The 20,574-nt window shown below is 46.4% G+C and overlaps 1 protein-coding gene across 1 annotated transcript in view; it reads left to right on the top strand.

The window, feature by feature from the left end:
• The window catches only part of LOC142656542 (uncharacterized), a 28,677-nt gene that overhangs the window by 6,258 nt on the left and 1,845 nt on the right, over positions 1 to 20,574 (top strand). The window contains exons 5-7 of the mRNA XM_075831471.1: positions 6,173 to 6,472; positions 7,887 to 9,419; positions 17,891 to 18,207. Of these exons, the coding sequence (XP_075687586.1) occupies positions 6,173 to 6,472; positions 7,887 to 7,912 (326 nt within the window). The 3' untranslated portion in view covers positions 7,913 to 9,419; positions 17,891 to 18,207. The remainder of the gene's footprint in view (positions 1 to 6,172; positions 6,473 to 7,886; positions 9,420 to 17,890; positions 18,208 to 20,574) is intronic.

Here is a 20,574-nt window from a genome sequence, read left to right as displayed (position 1 = left end):
GGTCATATCCATCCACCGCAGCCTTCTCCGCATCAGTCATTGGCAGGGTTGCCTCCGTGTTTCCCTCAGTTCGCTGAAGTCTTCGACAAGAAGGAAGCAGAGACCTTGCCGACTCATCGTGCCTATGATTGTCCGATCGTCTTGGTTCCTGATTCATCCCCTCCTTGTGGTAGAGTATAGCCTCTCTCCCTGCCAGAGACTCAGTCTATGTCGACCTATATTAAGGAAAATCTGGAGAGGGGCTTCATTTGTAAATCCTCATCCCCGGCCGAAGCCGGTTTCTTATTTGTCAAGAAGAAGGATGGTTCCCTCCGTCCCTGCATTGACTACCGGGGCCTCAATCGGATCACGTTGAAGAACAGGTACCCTTTGCCTTTAATTTTGGAACTGTTCGATAGCATACGGGGGGGGAATTTTTTTTTCTAAACTGAACTTGTGGGGGGCCTACAACCTGATTCGGATTCGTCTGGGTGACGAGTGGAAGACCGCATTTAATACTCGTGATGGGCACTATGAATACCTAGTGATGCCCTTCGGCCTGTGTAACGCCCCCGTGGTGTTTCAAGAATTTGTCAATTACATTTTTCGTGATCTTCTCTATATCTGTGTTGTGGTGTAATTCGATGACCTTTTGATTTTTTTCCCCAGATCCAGTAACTCATTAGAGTCATGACCGCCAGGTGTTGCTTCGATTAAGGGAGGATCATCTTTACGCCAAGCTGGAGAAGTGCATGTTTGAAAAAAGATCTCTTCCCTTCCTGGGCTACATCATCTCCTATCAGGGCCTCAAAATGGACCCTGCGAAGGTAAAAGCTGTCCTGGAGTGGCCACGCCCCAAGGCTTAAGGGCCATACAATGCTTCCTGGGATTCGTCAACTTCTACCGGCTGTTCATCCCCAACTTCTCGTCATTGACAGCCCCCATCTCATCCCTCACAAAGAAGGGTATGAATGCCAAAATATGGACTCCGGAGGCTGAAGACGCATTTGAGACCTTGAAAAATGCCTTCACGTCAGCCTCTATTCTTCACCAGCCTGATGTGTCCCTACAGTTTTCTTTAGAGGTGGACACTTCCTCTGTTGGTGCAGATGCACTGTTGTTCCAGAGAGGTTCTAAAGGCAGGTCTGTGGTATGTGGCTACTGTTCCAAACTGTTTTCTTCCGCAGAGCGCAATTACTCGATTGGGGATCGGGAGTTACTGGCCATCAAGCTGGCCCTGCAGGAGTGGAGACACCTACTGGAAGGTGCAGTCCACCCTATACTGGTCTTCACGGATCACAAGAATCTGACCTATTTACAGACGGCTCAACGGTTGAATCCTCGTTAAGCCAGGTGGTCGTTATTCTTTGCTCGATTCCGGTTCGAACTTCACTACCGACCTGCCGACAAGAATGTGAGGGCCGATGCCTTGTCTAGGTCATTCGAAACAGAGGACACTGTGGAGTCTCCACAGAATATTATTGAACCTTCCTACATCTGCTCTGTGAACCCTCTGCAGGTTAGAGACATTCCTCCAGGAAGAACTTTTGTACGTCTGGCAGACAGAGGAAGAATCCTTCGCTGGGGTCACAGCTCAAAGCTGGCAGGTCACGTGGGGACTCGTAAGACTCAAGACCTAATCGCCCGTAAGTTTAGGTGGCCCACGCTGCCCAAAGACGTCAGGGTTTTCGTCTCCTCATGCACGGTATGCGCAGCAAATAAAGTCACCCACTCCAGACCAGCTGGTCTGCTCCAACCACTGCCTGTGCCTGATGCCCCCTGGCAGCATGTTGCAATGGACTTTGTCATGAATCTCCCTCTCTCTGCGGGTTGCAGTGTGATCTGGGTGGTGGTGGATCGATTCTCTAAGATGGCTCATTTTGTTCACCTGACTGGCCTGCCTTCTGCTGCTCGACTGGCTGACCTCTTCATACAACACATCTTCCGTCTGCACGGCTTGCCCCTGCATATTGTTTTGGATCGAGGGTTCCAGTTCACTTCGAAGTTTTGGAGAGCACTCTGCGGTCTCCCTGGTGTAAAGTTGGACTTCTCTTCGGCCTATCATCCCCAGTCCAATGAGCAAGTTGAGAGGATTAACCAAATTATGGAGAACTATCTGCGGCACTTTGTTTCCAGACGACATGATGACTGGGTGCAGCTGCTCCCGTGGGCAGAATTCTCCTATAATAACCATACTAGTGAGTCCAACATCTTCAGTCCGTTCTTCATAGTCTACGGCCAACATCCTCGAATTCCTCTTCCTGTCTCTACTATGTCCCAGGTGCCTGCAGCTGACTCGACTTTAAGGGACTTTCTTCAAATATGGCAACAGACCCGATCTTCTATCCTGCTGGCGGTGGACCGCATGAAGAGAAAGGCAGATACAAGAAGACGGGCTCCTCCTCAGTTTCTTCCAGGTATGAGAGTCAGGTTGTCCTCAAAGAATATCCGGCTGAGGGTGCCGTCCTGCAAATTTGCTCCCAGGTTCCTCGGACCCTTCGAGATCCTGCTACAAATCGTACAAGCTGCTGTAATGATGGGGGTAGGGAAACAGACAAGTGAGCCCTAATCTACCCACCACTCAGTCCCTGCCTACTTGCAACGACCCGCCCTAGGCGACGGGGTACAACTGGGCGACGGTCCCTACACTCAATAGGTGCACGACAGACAAACAGACAAGGGTACAAAGAAGCCAGGGAAATGGGGAAGTTGCCCACGGAACACCGTGAGCAACAAGCGAGGGGAACGAGCCGAGTCAAAACCAGGAGATGAGCGAGGTACAAAAACGCAGAGAAGAAGAGTGGTCAGAAAAGCCAAGGTCAATCACAAGCAGAGGATAAGTAGTTCAAGAAGCTGCAGCAGGGCCAGGAAACCAACAGAGAAGAATCACAAGCAAGGAGGAACAGGAAAGGCAGGTATAAATAGACAGAGGGCGGGAGCTAGCTCCGTCTGGCCAGGCAGTGATAGGCTCTCCCACTCCTAAGCCTGCCATCCTAAGTGGTGGAAGATGGAGTCAGTCTCACAGACATAGAAGCAGGTGCAAACTGATTACCTATGGGCGTTGACACAGAAGCTGTGCCTGGCAGGTCCTTTACAGCTGCGGCTGCCTCCTACACTCAAGATTCCTAACTCCTTCCATGTCTCCTTGCTGAAACCCGTGTTTCTGAACCGCTACTCTAGGACTCCTAGTTCCGCACTGGCTTCTGGCGGTTCGTCAGGGACTTTCGAGGTAAGGGAGATTCTAGCCACCAAGAAGGTGGGAGGAAGGACTTTTTATTTGGTGGATTGGAGGGGATTCGGCCCAGAATAGAGGTCTTGGGAGCCAGAGGAGAACATCGATGCCTATGTCCTCATGAGGAAGTTTCTCTCCCGTTCCGGTCCCAAGAAGAGGGGGTGTAAGAGGGGGGATACTGTAATGTCTATGGTCGCGGCCTGTCGTTCTAACTTACCACTTGATGACCGCGGCCAACGACGTCCTGCTGCTGTGCTGCATCGTCCCTCTGTGAGGCGCCGGCACTCACTTCCTGGTACCGAGCCTGTCTCCCGGAGGGTGAGCGCGCTCGTGCCCACTGTTAAAGGGCCAGCGCGCACACCTGAAAATCATCATCATCATCAACTCTTGAACTCCAGGACTATAAGAGGGTCACCGCCCTTCTTATCCTCGCCTGAGCGTTGTTGTTGTTTCCCTTAGTCTGTCTTGCAATATGGTCTCCTAAATGTCTTCCAGCTTCCCAGTGTTTCCCGTACCTGTATCCTGTTTCCTGTGCTACCTGTACCATCCTGGTCTACTGCCGTGCTGAGCTGTTGCCGTGTTGTGCTGCATCTCCACGCCTGTTCTACTATTCCACGCCTAACGTCTACCTGCTGCCTGGCCCCAGCCGAGCCTGCCTTGCTACTGTAATGACGGGGGTAAGGAAACAGACAAGTGAGCCCTAATCTACCCGCCACTCAGTCCCTGCCTACTTGCAACGACCCACCCTAGGCGACGGGGTACAACTGGGTGACGGTCCCTACGCTCAATAAGTGCACGACAGACAAACAGACAAGGGTACACAGAAGCTAAGGGAAAAGGGGCAGTTGCCCACGGCAACACCGTGAGCAACAAGAGTAGTGAACGAGTCGAGTCAAACCAGGAGTGTACGAGGTACAAAACGCAGAGCAGGAGAATAGTGAACAAGCCGAGTCAAACCAGGAGTGTACGAGGTACCAAACGCAGAGCAGGAGAGTAGTCAGTAAGCCAGGGTCAATATGAAGCAGGGACAAATAGTTGAAGTAGCTGCAGCAGGGCCAGGAAACCAAACGAGAAGAATCACAAGCAAGGAGGAACAGGAAAGGCAGGTATAAATAGACAGAGGGCGGGAGCTAGCTCCGTCTGGCCAGGCTGTGATAGGCTCTCCCACTCCTAAGCCTGCCACCCTGAGTGGTGGAAGATGGAGTCAGTCTCACAGACATAGAAGCAGGTGCAGACTTATTACCTATGGGCGTAGACACAGAAGCTGTGCCTGGCAGATCCTTTACAGCTACTTTCTACATTGCCTCAGGTACCCTTTTCTGGAATATAGATTCTGTACCATACCTGTTTGGCCAGCTGCCATCCCGCTACATGGCACGGCCCAGTGGGTCCACACCCCGCCTCGTGACAGTATGTTAACCCCGCAGGTGTTTTGCAGAAATTAGTGTGCACTCCATGTTGCAGAGTGAAAATGGGAATTTTTCCATAGATATGCCAATATGTGGTGCCCAGCTTATGCCACCATAACAAGACAGCTCTTTAATTATTATGCTGTGTTTCCCGGTTTTATAAACACCCTACATGTGGTCCTAATCTTTTGCCTGGACATTTGACAGGGTTTAGGAGTGAAAGAGTACCATGTAATTGAGGCCTAATTTGGCGATTTACAAAGTATTGGTTGACAATTGCAGAGGCTTTGGTTCCTACTGTTACAGGTGGATGTCAGCTGTAACATACAGCTGACATCCACCGCTGATGACGCCGGCTCAACTCATGAGCCGGCGCCATCTTGCCGTTGGCTAAGGAAGCCTTTCAGGGTCCGCTTCCAGACTGGAAGGCTTCTATGCTAGGCAGACCGGGAGGCCAGTATTAGGCCTCCGGTTGCCATTGCAGCCACCAGAACCCCTGCAATTTCATTACTGGGGTGCCGATGAGCTGCAAACAACTTAAATGCAGCAATCGCTTTTGACCACTGCATTTAGGGTGTTAGTGGCGGGAATTGGACGTAAATTAGGTCCCCGCCATTACAGCTGGATGTTAGCTGTAATACACCGCTGACATCCAGCGATGATGGCACCGACTCAGCTTCTGAGCCGGTGCCATGCATTTGTCGTATGGATACGGAAAAATGCGGGAAGCACTTGCTTTCCATGACGTATAAGTACGACAAATGTCGGGAATGGGTTAAACTGAGTAATACAGCCATTGCCCCGCTTCTGACAAGTGTGCGCGCGGTCAGCATAAGGTGATATGACCAGTACAGCACTGCACTAACGAGCGGCGACGACAAAGACCCACCATGGTTTCTGTCTTCAGTGCCGGCGGTCATTAGTGCAGCGCCGTCTGCATTACCTCATGCTGACTTCATACACGCTTGTAAGAAGTGGGGCAATGACTGTATTACACAGCCGCAGCCCCGCTCACTACATTCATAGTATAACAATACTAAGCTGTGTGGCCGCACAGCTTAGTATCACAATACATTAATGGTATTGAACCGTTTGAGGGTATCGATGCACTGTGCAAAACAACACTACACTACATAACATTACATTAAACATGTAGCAATACTTACCTGACCTGCTGCGCTGCTGTCCACTCCCCCTACAGTGCTTCTTAGACTGAGTCTAGGACATGGACACTGTTCTCGGATAGACCACAGCTGCTCTGGCCAATCCGCGTGTCTTACAAACTAAGAAGCGCTAGTGAAGCGCACACCCCCCCCCCTGCCGGTTAAGTCACGAGTTAAGTTTTAAATGATAAAATATATATATATATATGATCCTCCAGCCGCCCCCCTGCTGGACGCCCTAGGCACTGCACCCCCAGTTCCTAGTGGTAAATATGACCCTGCTGGTAGGATACAGCTGGGTGGTAGGATACGTGGGGGACTTCTAGCTCACTATCAGCAGTCTATTTTATATAAAGTGGTCATTAATAATGATGTATTTTTATTTGCAGAAAAGCCAGAACGGTCAGGGCCTGTGCAGCTGTCTCTGGGGGACAATGGAGACGTCTTGTGTTCTGTCTCTCTGCAGAACTTTTATCCTAAAGATATTAAGATAAAATGGAGCCACGGCGTTGGAGATTTCCAGAATATAGAGACAATTCGTGAGACATTTACAAAGAATGATAACTTTAAATTTAATGTGAGAAGTGAATGTCGGGTTCCTGGTCATCTCCTCAAGGATCAGGGATATAGAGTACGAGCCAAATGGAGCCATAAAAACGAGACCGGACAAGAGGAAGTCTCAATAACAGGTAACAAGCTCCTTCATTACCAGGTTCTCTCCATATCATATCTCCATGTGCTCTAACATATCAAGTGTGTAAGACTCCACGTAGTGATGTTTCTAGGGTCTCTTCACGCTTGTTCCTCAGTTTATGATGCTCCTGTTGTCTATAGAGATGGGACTGATGTCAAAATAGATTACAAATAAATGCAGTGGTGAAACAAAGGACATCATTCGATGATAACCAGTAGTGAAGATAAAGTATTAGGTTGCACTCACCTTACGAAGTCTTGCTAGGATGTGGTGATGCAATTCAGGGAGCTGCTGGCCACGGGTCTGACCAGATACAGTGATGAAGGAGATGTAAAGTGCAATATGCAAAAATATACCGTAGATGCAGATTACAAAAAAGCGACCCTTTTGTAATGCCTGCGCTGGGTCCTGTTCCTGCCAATATATACATTTCCTGGCTGCACAGCAAAGTGTTAACCCACCTCAATCATCTCCTGTCCCGCAGGATTCGGCTTCTGAAACACTTCTACCTAGTGCTATGGGTAGTCACCTGCCACTACTACCTAGGTATGATGGGGACCCCAAGGCTTGTCATTTATTCATCAATTAGTGCCAGATTCATTTCCACCTGCATGCCCACCACTACCCCACGAACCAGACCAAAATCGCATTCATTGTCTCCCCCCTATCAGGTCAAGCATTGGCATTGGCCAATCCCATATGGGAGCATCGGGGACCAGAGACCTCGAGTCTGCACATTTTTTGGAGACATTATAGACTGTGTTCGAGGAGCCTGGTCGAAGCTCGTCCGCATCAGCTGCCATCCTGAATATCTGCCAGGGCAGTTCCACAGTGGGCCAATACGCAGAACAATTCTAAACTCTGGCGGCGGAATTGTCCTGGAATAAAGAGGCCCTGGTCACAACCTACTGGCAGGGGTTGAACGTAGCAGCTAGATGAGGGGAACACACCCAGCTGCTAAGTGAGACACAGCAGGGCGCGCTTCCAACACAACCGTGCTGTTAGCTATACAGTTGACGGCTGTCAGCCGTGCAGTAGGATCTTGTGCGGGGTGGTGACTTGCCAATCATGTGAAGGTGTTATTGAGGACAGGAGTGGAGGAGAGGTAACAGACTGAGAGCTACGTAATGGTAAGAGCAGAGTTCACAGCAGCACAGAATATTTCAGGAGAGGAGCGTGCAGATGTTGAGGAGTGTATGATGCTGACTGGTCACGGATTGGTCAGCGTCATACACATAAACACGCCCAGTTAAAAACACAATACACGCCCAGTTGGACATAACGAAAAAAAAAAAAAATGCCCAGTTGTCCATTTCAAAGCTCATTTGTATAAATATAAAATAGCTCATAACTTGGCCAAAAATGAACGTTTTAAAAAAATAATAATTTTGCTGTTCTCTACATTGCAGCGCCGATCACATGCAATAGGAGATAGGGATTTGAGAATCTGGTGACAGAAGAGCCTCTTTAACAAGATCATGGTAAAAAACAAATACCAGCAACCGTTTATCGCTGGACTATTTGACAGGATCCATGGAGCCAAGATCTTCACCAAACTGGATCTGCACGGAGATACAACCTGATCGCCATCCGTGAAGGCGACGATTAAAAGACGGGCCTCAATACTTGTGATGGCCACTATGAATAGCTCATTATGCCGTTCGGACTCTGTAAATGCTCCTGCTGTAATTCAAGAGTTTTTCAATTACATTTTCCGGGATCTGTTATATATGTCCTGATTTTCTCGCCCGATTTTACTACTCACCGAAAACATGTTCGCCAAGTTTTTCAGTGGTTGCAGGAGAACAATCTCTATGCAAAATCGGAAAATGTGGCTTTGAGAGGTCCTCCCTTCCCGTTATATCATGTCTGTCAGGATCAATCTTCAAACCCTGGTCAAAGTGTCTGCGGTGTTGAACTGGCCGCGTCCTCATGGTCTTCGTGCCATTCAGCGCTTTCTGGGATTTGCAAGCTTTTACCGGCAATTTATTCCCAACTTCTCCTTGTTTCTGGCGCCTATAACAGTCCTCACGAAGAAGGGCGTAAATGCCAAGAATTGGACCCCGCTGAATCAGCTTTTCTTCGACTAATATGATTTTCTGCTGCCCCTATATTACAACAGCCAGACATCTCCAAGCAATTGTTCCTTGAGGTTGATGCCTCTTCTGCTGGTGCAGGTGCAGTCCTGATGCAAAAGGGGCTCAGTCCCAAAGGGGATAATGGAGAAAGGAGCCGAAGACCATGCATGAAACCTCTATCACCTATCCTAGTGTAGAAGTGTCATACTCTGAACCTTGCTTCCCCAACACATCCGAATCTCTCCACCATCCAAACCATCAAAAGCAACCTAAAACTCTACAATAACCCATCACCACTGCTCTACCATATGAACAGCTTCTACCCCCCCATACATACTGTCTCCTTCCCTCTTTCCTTGTAGATTCTAAGCCCTCTCTCCTTCTGTACCAGACCGTCAGTCAGCAAGATTATGTTTATTGTACTTTTATATGTCATCTGTAAAGAGCCCTGAAATTAATGTCGGTATAAAATAAATAATAATAATGTGTACATTTCTTTACATTGTGTTACAGACTCTGAATGGCGCCCAGTGATGGGAGAGATTGAGAAACCTACATTCATAGACGGTAAAGAGGCGAAGCTGCTTTGCCGAGTTTCTGGGTATTTCCCTGATGTTCTGGATGTGAAGTGGTTAAGGAGAGATGCAGAAAGTCAGGAATTGTATGTTGTGTCAGACAGTGACAAATACAAGATCCCAATAGTGGAGGCAGAACCACAAGAAGATAAGACGTTCACCTATACAGCCTGCCTGATCGTATCTGTGTCAGCGGCAACTGATTACGGGTCAGAATTTATCTGTCGGGTGAGACACCCCAGTTTGAAGACACCTCTGGAGCAGAGAACAGGAGAGGTCAAGGTGATCGGTAAGACTGCACAACTAAATGCATTATTTAATAACTTAATGTGTGTGTTTAGGGTCCATATGCACTTTATAGACAAAAGTATTTGGACACCTACGCATTCCACCTTCAGAAGCTTTTATGACGTCCCATTCTAAATCCATAGACATTAATATGGAATTGGTTCCTCCTTTGCAGTAAAACAGCTTCCACTCTTCTGGGGGTTTTCCACAAGTTTTTGGAGAGTCTGTGGGAATTTTGGCCCATTTATCCAGAAGATCATTTGTAAGGCCAATAGAAATATTTGCCTGCCGGCAAAAGGCCCTTTTTAACAACTACAAGCAAGATAAAATAACACATTTTTATTAGGCTATTATAGCAAAGACACACTACATAGAAATTAAAAGTTATGTTCACTGCTGATAGTAACCAGCATAGTACAATGTGTGTCAGTAGCAAGATTCAAAGTGTCAGCGGCTGCAGCACGCTGCAATCTGACCAAGGTCAAAGTCAGTATCAGAGATCAGCGGTAACAAGTTAAAATTTCAAAAGAGGGGGGGGCTCTGATCTCTGATACCGCTGATCTCTGATACTGACTTTGACCTTGGTCAGAGTGTGGCGTGCTGCAGCCACTGACACTTTGAATCTTGCTACTGACACACATTGTACTATGCTGGTTACTATCAGCAGTGAACATAACTTTTAATTTCTATGTAGTGTGTCTTTGCTATAATAGCCTAATAAAAATGTGTTATTTTATCTTGCTCGTAGTTGTTAAAAAGGGCCTTTTGCCGGCAGGGAAATATTTCTATTGATTGTTAATTAGCCCACCAACTATCTGGGTCTTGCTTCTATTATTATTGATCATTTGTATGGTCAGACACTGATGTTGGGGGTGGGGGCCTGGCTCTTAATCTCAGTTCTAGTTCATCACAAAGGTGTTGGATGGGGTTGAGGTCAGGGCTCTGTGCGGCCAGTCAAGATCTTTCACACCAAACTCACCCAACCAACCAACCAACCAACCAAGCCTTTATGGACCTTGTGCACTGGGGAACAGTCATGCTGGAGCAGAAAAGGGCCGAACCCCAAACTGTTCCCACAAAGTCTGAAGCTGCAATTGTCCACAATGTCTGGTATGCTGAAGAATTAATATATCCCTTCACTCGAACTATGGGGCCGAACCCTGAAAAACACCCTGCGTTACCTCTCCTCCACCAAACTTTACAGCTGGCACAATGCAGTCAGGCAGGTAACTGTCTCCTGGAATTCACCAAACCCAACTCGTCTATCAGACTGCTAAATAGAGAAGCGTCACTACAAAGCACATGCCAGATACGGAAGCGTCACTCCTCGGAACACGCTGCTCCAGAGTCCAGTGGCGGCGGCTTTCACCCCTCCATCCGACGCTTGCCATTGTGCTTGGAGATGTAAGGCTGGCATGCAGCCGCTCGGCCCCCATGCCATGAATCTCCCGCCACAGTTTTTGTGCTGATGTTAGTACCAGAAGAGGTTTGTACTCTGCAGTTACTGAGTTATCAGAGCGTTGGTGACTTTTCTGCACTTGCTCCTCAGCATTCATGTTCAACACATCTTTAAGGCGCATTACAATATTTCTCAGTAAATACAGGTAAACCGTGTCAATAAGGGTATGTTCACACAGGGCAGATACGCTGAGTAGAAGTACATGGCGTATCTGCCCTAGTGGCTGCAGGGAATTCTGGATGAAAAACCACACCACATTCCGGTGCAGTTTTTTGGCCACAATGTCCGCTGCGGAAAACTGCACGTAAAAAAACAAAAAAACACGAGTAATTACCCTCTAAAGTCTTGCGGCCCGGCTTCCTGGGATGAAGTTTTATCCCATGTGACTGCTGCAGCCTGTGATTGAGGAGGCCTGCCCGGATGAAGCAGCACAGATTTCTGGGTGAATATAAGATTTCTGTTTTGCGGTGGAATCGCAGCTTTTCCGCCGCAAAAAATGCAACATCTGCTATTTGTTACGGGTTTTACCTCCCCATTAAAAGGGGAAAACCCGCGGGGGCGTGGCCTGGATGCTGACTGTGGCGGACGCTTGATTCGGAGCTCCGTCCTCAGACCTCTAAGCGACACTAAATAAGCGACAGAAAGCCGACTTACCTGACTTGTACCGGAGTCCCGGAGTGCAGGCGAGATGATGACCAGGAAGAGGGGCAATAAAACCGGCCCGAAGCGCCTGACGGACTTCTTCTCCACCCGCAGCATGAGGCGGGACGACATCCAAGATGGCGCCGGCGGGACTTCTCCAGGAGATTCCGGCGCCTATGGCAGAGGCTCCGGACCAGCGTCTCCTGCAGCTTCTCTGGGTGAGTCATCACACACTCCGGTGTGCCCCAGACAGAGATCTAAGGAGAGAGAAAGAGATGGGGTGCATGCAGTTAGCCCTATGCCGATACCGCATGCTGACAGGGCAGAAGATCAGAGGCTGGAAAGGGAGGAAGTCGGGCCTATAGTAAACCCTGACAGACAGAGTCCAGGGGTTTTGGAGGAAGAGGCTGCAGGGGAAGGTGACCCCATATCTAATCTGCCCACCACAGATCAGGTGGCGTCAGAAAAGTTTATTAAAGGCATTGTTATGGCGCTTAGAGGATCTTTGCAGCAGGATATGGCCAAAATCACTGCCAAGCTAAATACTTCCATAGAAGATCTGGGTACTAGAGTGGATCATGTGGAAAACAAGATGGGAGATTTCACACAGGCCCATAATGATCTGGTGGATGCGCACTTTGTGTTAGAAGAGGAGGTGGAAGCTATGAAAAATAAAATGGCGGATATGGAGGACCGAAATAGACGGAACAATGTTAAGTTTCGAGGCATTCCGGAATCGGTGGCACAAGCAGATCTTCAGGGGTATCTCCAGAAGCTGATTAAAACCTTATTACCCGACACCCATCCTCCGGATTGGATCATTGATCGTGCTCACCGTCTGCCTAAACCCAAAGCTCTGCCGGCTGACATACCACGCGACGTGATCTCCCGCATTCATTTTTATCATGTCAAGGAGGCCTTGATGTTCGCTGCGCGGAAAAGGCAGCCCTTACCAGATCCATTTGGAGGTGTCCATTTATATGCGGATCTCTCGCAAGCTACGCTGCAAGCAAGGAGGGCCTTCTCTCCGGTAACCCTGATACTTCGGAATCATAAAATACCTTATAAGTGGGGCTTCCCTACGAAGCTGTTGATAAGGAAAGATGAACGCACCCATGTATTGTTCAAACCTGCTGATGGAGAAAATTTGATGTCAGACTGGGGTTTCCTACTCCCTGGTCCACAGCGGAAAATATCTCCTAAGGGACCGGCGAGGATCTCCCCAGAGTGGTCAAGGAGCACAGATACTAGATGAAAGACTGGCTTTATTGGCTAAACGAGAGGTCGAGTCTCATCTAGCCGAACTTTCACCCCCGAAACCTTTACGGGATCGCCAAGGTGGATGGGATCCTACTGGAACTGTTCCTGGTTCCGGGGAATGTGGTTCGTCAAAAACGATTGCAGTTTTTTATGTTTCTGTTTTTCCCGGTTGTCTTCCCGGTTGTTTTATCCAAACAGCTTTTTCAAGAATATCCTTTTCAGTACAGTCCAAGGATGTAATGTAAAAATGATACAGTGTCTTATGTATGTTATATTGCAGCTCTGTAATAGGGATTATGGCGGTTAAAATAATGTCTCTTAACGTTAAAGGTCTAAATAGCCCTTTCAAAAGGTCGTCAGCCTGGAAGGAGGCTCTGAAATCTGGGGCGGATATTATGTGTCTGCAAGAAACGCATTTTCAGCAATTGAAATGTCCGGCCTTTACAAATGCTAAATTTCCTCATGTTTTTATGTCTAATGCGGGAAAAAAAAAGGCGGGAGTTTTGATAGCTATCAGGGATACGATAGATTTTAAACTGGTGGACTCCCGGGTGGATGTGGGGGGGAGATTTCTTGCTCTGATATGCTCCATTAACGATACCCTAATCACACTAGTCAATATATATGCTCCTAATGTTTCTCAGATTAGATTTCTAAACAAAACCATAAGGAAAGTTCGCAAAGTCCAGCAGGGACAGCTGATTTTTTGTGGAGATTTCAATATCATTCCAGACAGAATTTTAGATTCTACTAGTAGGAGCAAGAGGTCTCTCCCTACTCTGTCAAAGTGGGTGCAGCAACAGGACATATACGATGTGTTTAGATGTCACAATGCTTCGACAAGAGAATTCTCCTTTTACTCGCCTTGTCACCACACTTTCTCTAGGATAGACCTGTTTTTGGTAGATAAGTGGTTGTTGAATTCAGTGATAAAAGCTGAGGTGGGAGACATTACGTGGTCGGACCATGCCCCGGTCTCCATGCAGGTTGCGCTGTCACCCTGGAATCGGCCGCATAGGTCATGGAGGAACAATACTTTTCTGATGGCCTTGACTCAGTATAGAGGGCGTATTTCCTCCCAGATAAAGGACTATTTTGACCTAAACGATTCACCGGACATAGACCCATTTGTGCTGTGGAACGCCCATAAGGCGGTAATGCGCGGTCTGTTGATCCAACAAAGCTCCCATTATAAAAAACAAAAACAGCTGAACACAGACCGCATACTAGCACAGATTAAATCCCTGGAGATGCAACAGCAATCCTCCCCGTCTTTTACGGTCCATGATGCTCTGGCTAAACTAAGACGGGAATTGAGAGAAATACTGATAGCAGACTTTGATAAAAGTTTAACCTCCCTCCGCATGACATACTACACCTCACACAATAAGGCGAGTAAATATATGGCAAATAGAGTGAAACAAAGACGGCAGAAGTCGAAGATACCGTTTTTGATAGCGGAAGGAAGTGAGCCAAAAATCTCGAATCCCCAAGGGATAGCGGATAGGTTTAGCCAGTTCTACTCCAAATTATACAACTTACAAGGAGACCCCAGTATAGTGCCACCTACAGCAGAGGCAATAAATATATTTCTAGATCAGATTCAGTTGCCGAAAATAACTCCCCTTCAACTAGAGCAGCTAAACGCTCCTATTTTGCCAGGCGAAGTGTCCAAAGTTATAAAATTAGTTAAACCAGGTAAGGCCCCGGGGCCGGATGGGTTTTCATCCGAATATTACAAATTTAACGAAGCTATTTTGACCCCTTACTTAGCTCGTATCTTTAATGTAGCCATAGATAGGGGAAGCCTCCCGGCCGAGATGTTGCAGGCTACTATTGTAACAATACCTAAACAGGGGAAACCCCCGACTCTCCCAGCCAATTTCCGACCCATCTCATTGTTAAATTGCGACACAAAGCTTTATGCAAAAATATTGGCCCAACGTCTTTTGACAATACTCCCCACAGTAATTCATAACGATCAAGTAGGATTTACTAAGGGGAGGCAGGCGCCAGATGGCACAAGGCGCATTATAAATCTAATTTCCAGGGTGGAGGCAGGTCGAACGCCCTCTGTTCTCCTTACTCTGGATGCAGAAAAGGCGTTCGATAGGATACACTGGGGATTTGCCTTTGAAACTATGAGATTTGGATTTTCGGGAGCCATACTAGGGGCAATCGGGGCCTTGTACTCTGCACCTTCAGCCCGGGTGTTGGCGAATGGGATGCTGTCTGAGCCATTCAATATCACCAATGGAACAAGACAAGGTTGCCCATTGTCTCCTTTGCTCTTTACTATGGTGATGGAGCCGATGGCGGAACTGATACGAATGGATATGGGGGTGCGAGGGATTTCTGTAGGACATAGACAGCATAAAATTGGATTGTTTGCGGACGATGTCATACTGACCCTTACAGAACCATTGTCCTCTCTCCGCAGAGTAGCAGAGATTTTAGCACAATTTGGCAATGTGTCCTATTATAAGGTTAATGCCTCCAAGTCTCAGATATTGGGAGTGGCCATACCATTGACACTGCGACAAGATATACAGAGGGAATTTCCGTTTGGCTGGGAGGAGATGTCGATCCCTTATTTAGGAATAAAATTGTGCTCGCCAACATCTAAATTAGCTCATATTAATGTTCTCCCTCTTCAGGATAAATTTCAAGGCGAATTAAATCGTTTATCAGATACAGAACCATCCTGGATGGGCAGAATAATCCTGTATAAAATGCTTATCCTCCCCAAGATACTCTATGTGTTTAGGACAGTGGTGGTGCCTCTACCGGCCTTTATTCTCCGTAAGTTACAAGATCAGCTGATGCGGTTTATATGGAAAAATAAGAAACCTCGGGTAGCCAGACAAAGTCTATACATACATAGACAGAGAGGAGGAATGGGGGTTCCGAGCCTAGAGGCCTACCATAAGGCCATAGTGGTACGACAATTGCGATACTGGTGCACCGCATCCTCTGGCTCTAGTTGGCCGACGATTGAACAACACCTAATAGGGGATATTCCTCTGACCTCGATACTATTAATTCATGCAAAATTTCCTAGGAAGGTACTTCCTAAATTTCCTACAGTAAGAGTGTCGCTACAAGCATGGAGGCATATCCTGACAGTGACACCCTCCTCTAATTCGGGGTGCAAACTCTTTTTACCAGTAGATGCTCTTGAAATGTTAATACCTGATCTGAATCTACGTAACTGGGTTAGGTCAGGAGTAGCGACGCTGGCAGATCTTTATGGAGAGGATAGTATTAAACCCTTCTCAGAATTAAGAGAAGAATTTGCCTTGGCTCATTCCGAGTTCTTTAAATACTTGCAGATTCGACATCTCCTCCCGACAAGGGCACACGCACAGGTTTGCATCCCCTCCAGGATACATCATCTGCTATTTGGGGCCTCAGTTATAGAATCTAGCTTAACAAAGTCCTTCTACGAAGTGCTATTGGGAGATACGATGTTGGCCAAAAATAAACACATGCTACAATGGGAGAGGGACTTGGGATCCACTTATACCATAGAGGATTGGTCCAGGGCCATTAAGTGGACGTTAGGGTCCACCATGAACTCAAACCTCCTGGAAGTCTATCACAAACTGGTGTTGCGTTGGTATTACACTCCCATTCAGATTTCCAAGATATATCCAGGGACTAACGCGGAGTGCTGGAGGGGGTGTGGGGGGCTGGGGACCCTACATCACATATTTTGGGAATGTCCCATTATCACTTCGGTGTGGGCTTCAGTGTTCAATCTGGCCTCCAGATTGTTGGAGGTTCAAGGAACACCAAGTGCAGATCTAGCCCTTCTGTCCCTGAATATGGGAATAATTTCACCGGAAGATAGAGCCTTGGTCTGCCATATATGTCTGTCGGTTAAACTATTGGTGGCCAGAAACTGGAAGTCAGTCTCGGTCCCGTCTTTGAGGGAAATTATAGAAGAAGTATCATCCCATTGTGTATATGAAAGATTATTTGCACTCCGTCAGAACAGAATGAATAGATTTGAAGCTCAGTGGCAAAGGTGGACTGACATGTTCCCAGGTTAGGACAGACGAAGGTAAAAGGGGATTTACACGGGGTTTACAATGCAATAAGAGGAGAAGGGGTTAATAATAATGGTGGAACACAATAAAGGATATAAGAATGTTCTGAGAAAGCCTTCCCTGTTTCCCTATCCCTCCCTTTCCTCCCCACCTTCCCTTACGAGATAATGTTTTCAGGTTGCCTACCTCAGTTGTACAGGATGGTATTAATCTGTTTTGTGATCATCTTCTTGATGGTATAATTTATATGCTTATGTACAACAATGTTTTCTATGTTTTTCTATGTTTAAAATCAATAAAAAATTCAATGTAAAAAAAAAAAAAAAAAAAAGGGGAAAACCCGCAACCCAAAACACGTAAATACAATTGACATGCTGTGTATATGTACTGTATTATGCTGCGGACTATCCGCAACAAAATCCGTTGTGGAAAATCGGTAGTATATACGTGTGATGGTAACTGTTCATTAGATTACTGTTAACAATGATCTGCATATATTGATAAGATGGGAGCACACAGAAACCTGTCTTCTCAGGTTCCCCTCCAGTCACTTCTGCTGTAGGAAACCCGTATAACGTCAGGAATGACATCATAGGTCACCATAATTACATCACGAACGTGGAAGCAAAGAAAAAATAGTTCCAATTGGGATGTTCTGCAGCTTTCCTGGCAGGGAGCTGATTATTTCAGTTCCGTGTCACGATGCAAGGATCAGGCTGTAACTGTGACACAGCAATCTGGTCAATGGCAAAGAGTTTTCCCACCAACATAAATCTACATTAGTATGGGACCCTTCCCTACCAACGCATATTTACATTAGGTGGTCGGGATTAAACCCATCAAGTCTTCTGAGTCTGCAGGAAGCAAATCGTCCCCTCTATAAAGTTACTTATCACTATTGTCATTGAACCGTCACCTTCCAAGTAAAATCCCAAAAGTGTCCCCAAACCACAAAGGTGACACAGCTCTGATGTAGAACACTCTGTATAGAAGGTTTAATGCTGCGTTTCATGACAAGTGACGTGTTACACAATTCATTCTTCTTTATTTACTGTGCAGGAATCCGGGCTGTGAATGTGACGCTTCCGAATAAAGATAAAATGAGGGCAGAAGTTTTACATTCCTCCCCAAAAGATATCAAAATCACATGGAGCCGACGTGGGGAAAAAAACAATAACTATAAGGAATATAAAGACGCTGCTGAAAATATATAGAGTCTAACCATGACGGCACCTACACCATTTTTAGTGAGATTACATTCAAGTCTACATTCAAGTCTCCTAAAAGTTTTCATCAAAAGGACAAAATATATAAAGTGGTTGTGACAGACGACGCCTCGAAATCTGTAGTAGAAAAGATCGTCCGACGAGAGAAAGGTAAGAACATGGATACTACGTGCCATATGTTTCATTATTCAGAAATGTTGTGCAGACAACGGGGAAAATATATTAAGAGCGGCATGTCCATTATCAGTCTTAAACTAATTTACGTCGGCAGTAAATACGCCAAATATATTTAGAGGTACACACCTCATAAAATATTTGGCACATCTTTAAGAGTGCGTGTGACATGCAAATCTGCGCCTGTTATGAGCATAACATACCAGTCTCCCAGTGGCATAAATTATAATAAATCTGTCTTCCCGGCTAAAACCCCCTTCTCGCCACTTTCGGAAAGTGTTGAGAAAATAAAAAAAAGTTGCAAATTTTAGCAGATTTATGGTGTGCACCGAAAATTGCTACTTTTGTAGTACACAAATTGACGTAAACTTTTTTTTTTTTTAATATTCCCCCTAATGTGACTATAGGATGAGCTGTTTTTTATTCTCACGCTCATTGTGGTCGTTTGGTCTTCTGTTTTCTATATGAATTTATATGTTCATTGTTACTCAGGTGTTTCATATGAATTTCAGCATCCATAAATAGTAGGGTTGAAAAAAAGAAACATACATGCATCCAGTTCAACCACGGGATGGGAGAGAACGTGAATGTGTCAATTTTTGATATTTTTGATATTTTTTTTACCCCTTTTGATCCAGAGAAAGGTAAAAAAAACCACAATAAAGCGTGCCCAATCTGCCCCTCCTGATCAGACTGGATCAAAATTCATACAGGAATCCTTCATATTTACACAGCGCTGATGTTACTTTGTTTTAAGCAATCTTGTCGTCCTTTCTTGAAGCCACCTCTTGTTCCTGCTGTGATCAGCTCCTGCAGTGGGTTATTCCACAGATTCACCGCTCTTACAGTAAAGAAGCCTGGTCGCCTTTGATGATACAACTTTTTTTTTTTCTCTAGACAGAGGGAGAGCCCCCTTGTCTTTTGAGGGGATTTTACATGGAACAGCTTTTCCCCATATTTTTTGCATGGGCCATTAATATTCTTACATAGATTTATCATTTCCCCCTAAAGGTACTATTAACATGGCCCGGCCGTGTAAATGAGCGCCGATCAATAAGACAGCTCGTTGATCGATGCTTGTTTGCTCCTATCACATGGAGCAATGATTGCTTATGTATAGGGATGAGTGATCGTTACTGCGATCGATCGCCCACATATATTTTTAACACGTCATCAGCACATCCCCCTTACATGCATAAAAGAGCAGATCAGCCGATGAACCAGCATTTGCTCGTTCATCGCCTGATCGTTGCCCTTATTACACAGGGCAATGATTGATAACAAGCATTCGTATGTACGCTCATTTGCCCGATCATTGGCCCGTGCCATAGGGCCTTTAGACATCTCTTCTTAAAGGGGTTTTCCCACGACAGACATTTATGACATATCCACAGGATATGTCATAAATGTCAGATAGATGCGGGTCCCAACTCTGGGACCCGCAACTATCTCCAGAACGGGGTCTCCTAAACCCTGTAACTCACTGGTCGGAATTCGATCGTTTTTACCTATATCAGATTATTGTGCTATGTCTGCTGATCCTGAGTTTCTCCTTATTACAGTTCTCAGCTAACAATTCTGCTGGTTGTCATTGGAAATAGTGATTGAGCTCGTCACCAGACACGACCTAACAGCTGAGGGCCCTTTTCCACAGGCTAATTATCGGGCAAACAGAACGCTAGTTCCCGATCGTTGTCCTGTGTAAACGCTCGTTCATCGGCTGATTGTATCATTTATCCTGCAGTGGGCAAAGAAATGTGAAGCCAACATGATAGAAACGTATGGAGGACGAGCGATCGGAGTATCGAGCGATCGTCCCGATACATAGCTCATTGTGACAGGAGAAATCGAGTGCCGATCAACGAGCGGTCTTATTGATCTCGCGCTCGTTTACACGGCCCACGTCGGCCATGTTTTAGGAACCTAAGACTATATTTACATCTGTATCATGGTTTCCATTTACAACAGAATCTGCAACGGAGACATCGACCTGTTTATGTAGATTAATTCTATACGTAAAGTGTAAAATAATGTGTCCACGCCACTGAGCCACCAGGGATATTATTAACCCTTTTATAAACAGGGGGGTTTTGAGACTTGGCGAACGTAGAAAAATGTTACCTTTTTAAATGCCACATTCTAAAGTCGACTTATATTATGATTATTATTTCTTTTCTTAGGCCTCATGCACACGGCCGTGCCCGTAATCACTGCCCACGATTGTGGGCACGGCCGGCCGCCGAGGTCCGCATTTTCAGGCCGTGCTCCCATACAAAGTATGGGAGCACGGCCCGTAAAATACAAAAAGTAGGACATGCTCCATAATTCCCGGCACAGTTCTAC

This window comes from Rhinoderma darwinii, chromosome 6, assembly GCF_050947455.1.
Source record: "Rhinoderma darwinii isolate aRhiDar2 chromosome 6, aRhiDar2.hap1, whole genome shotgun sequence".
Classification (NCBI taxonomy): Eukaryota; Metazoa; Chordata; class Amphibia; order Anura; family Rhinodermatidae; genus Rhinoderma; species Rhinoderma darwinii.
Note: the sequence above shows the minus strand (reverse complement) of the source record. Positions and strands in the feature narration are given on the sequence as shown.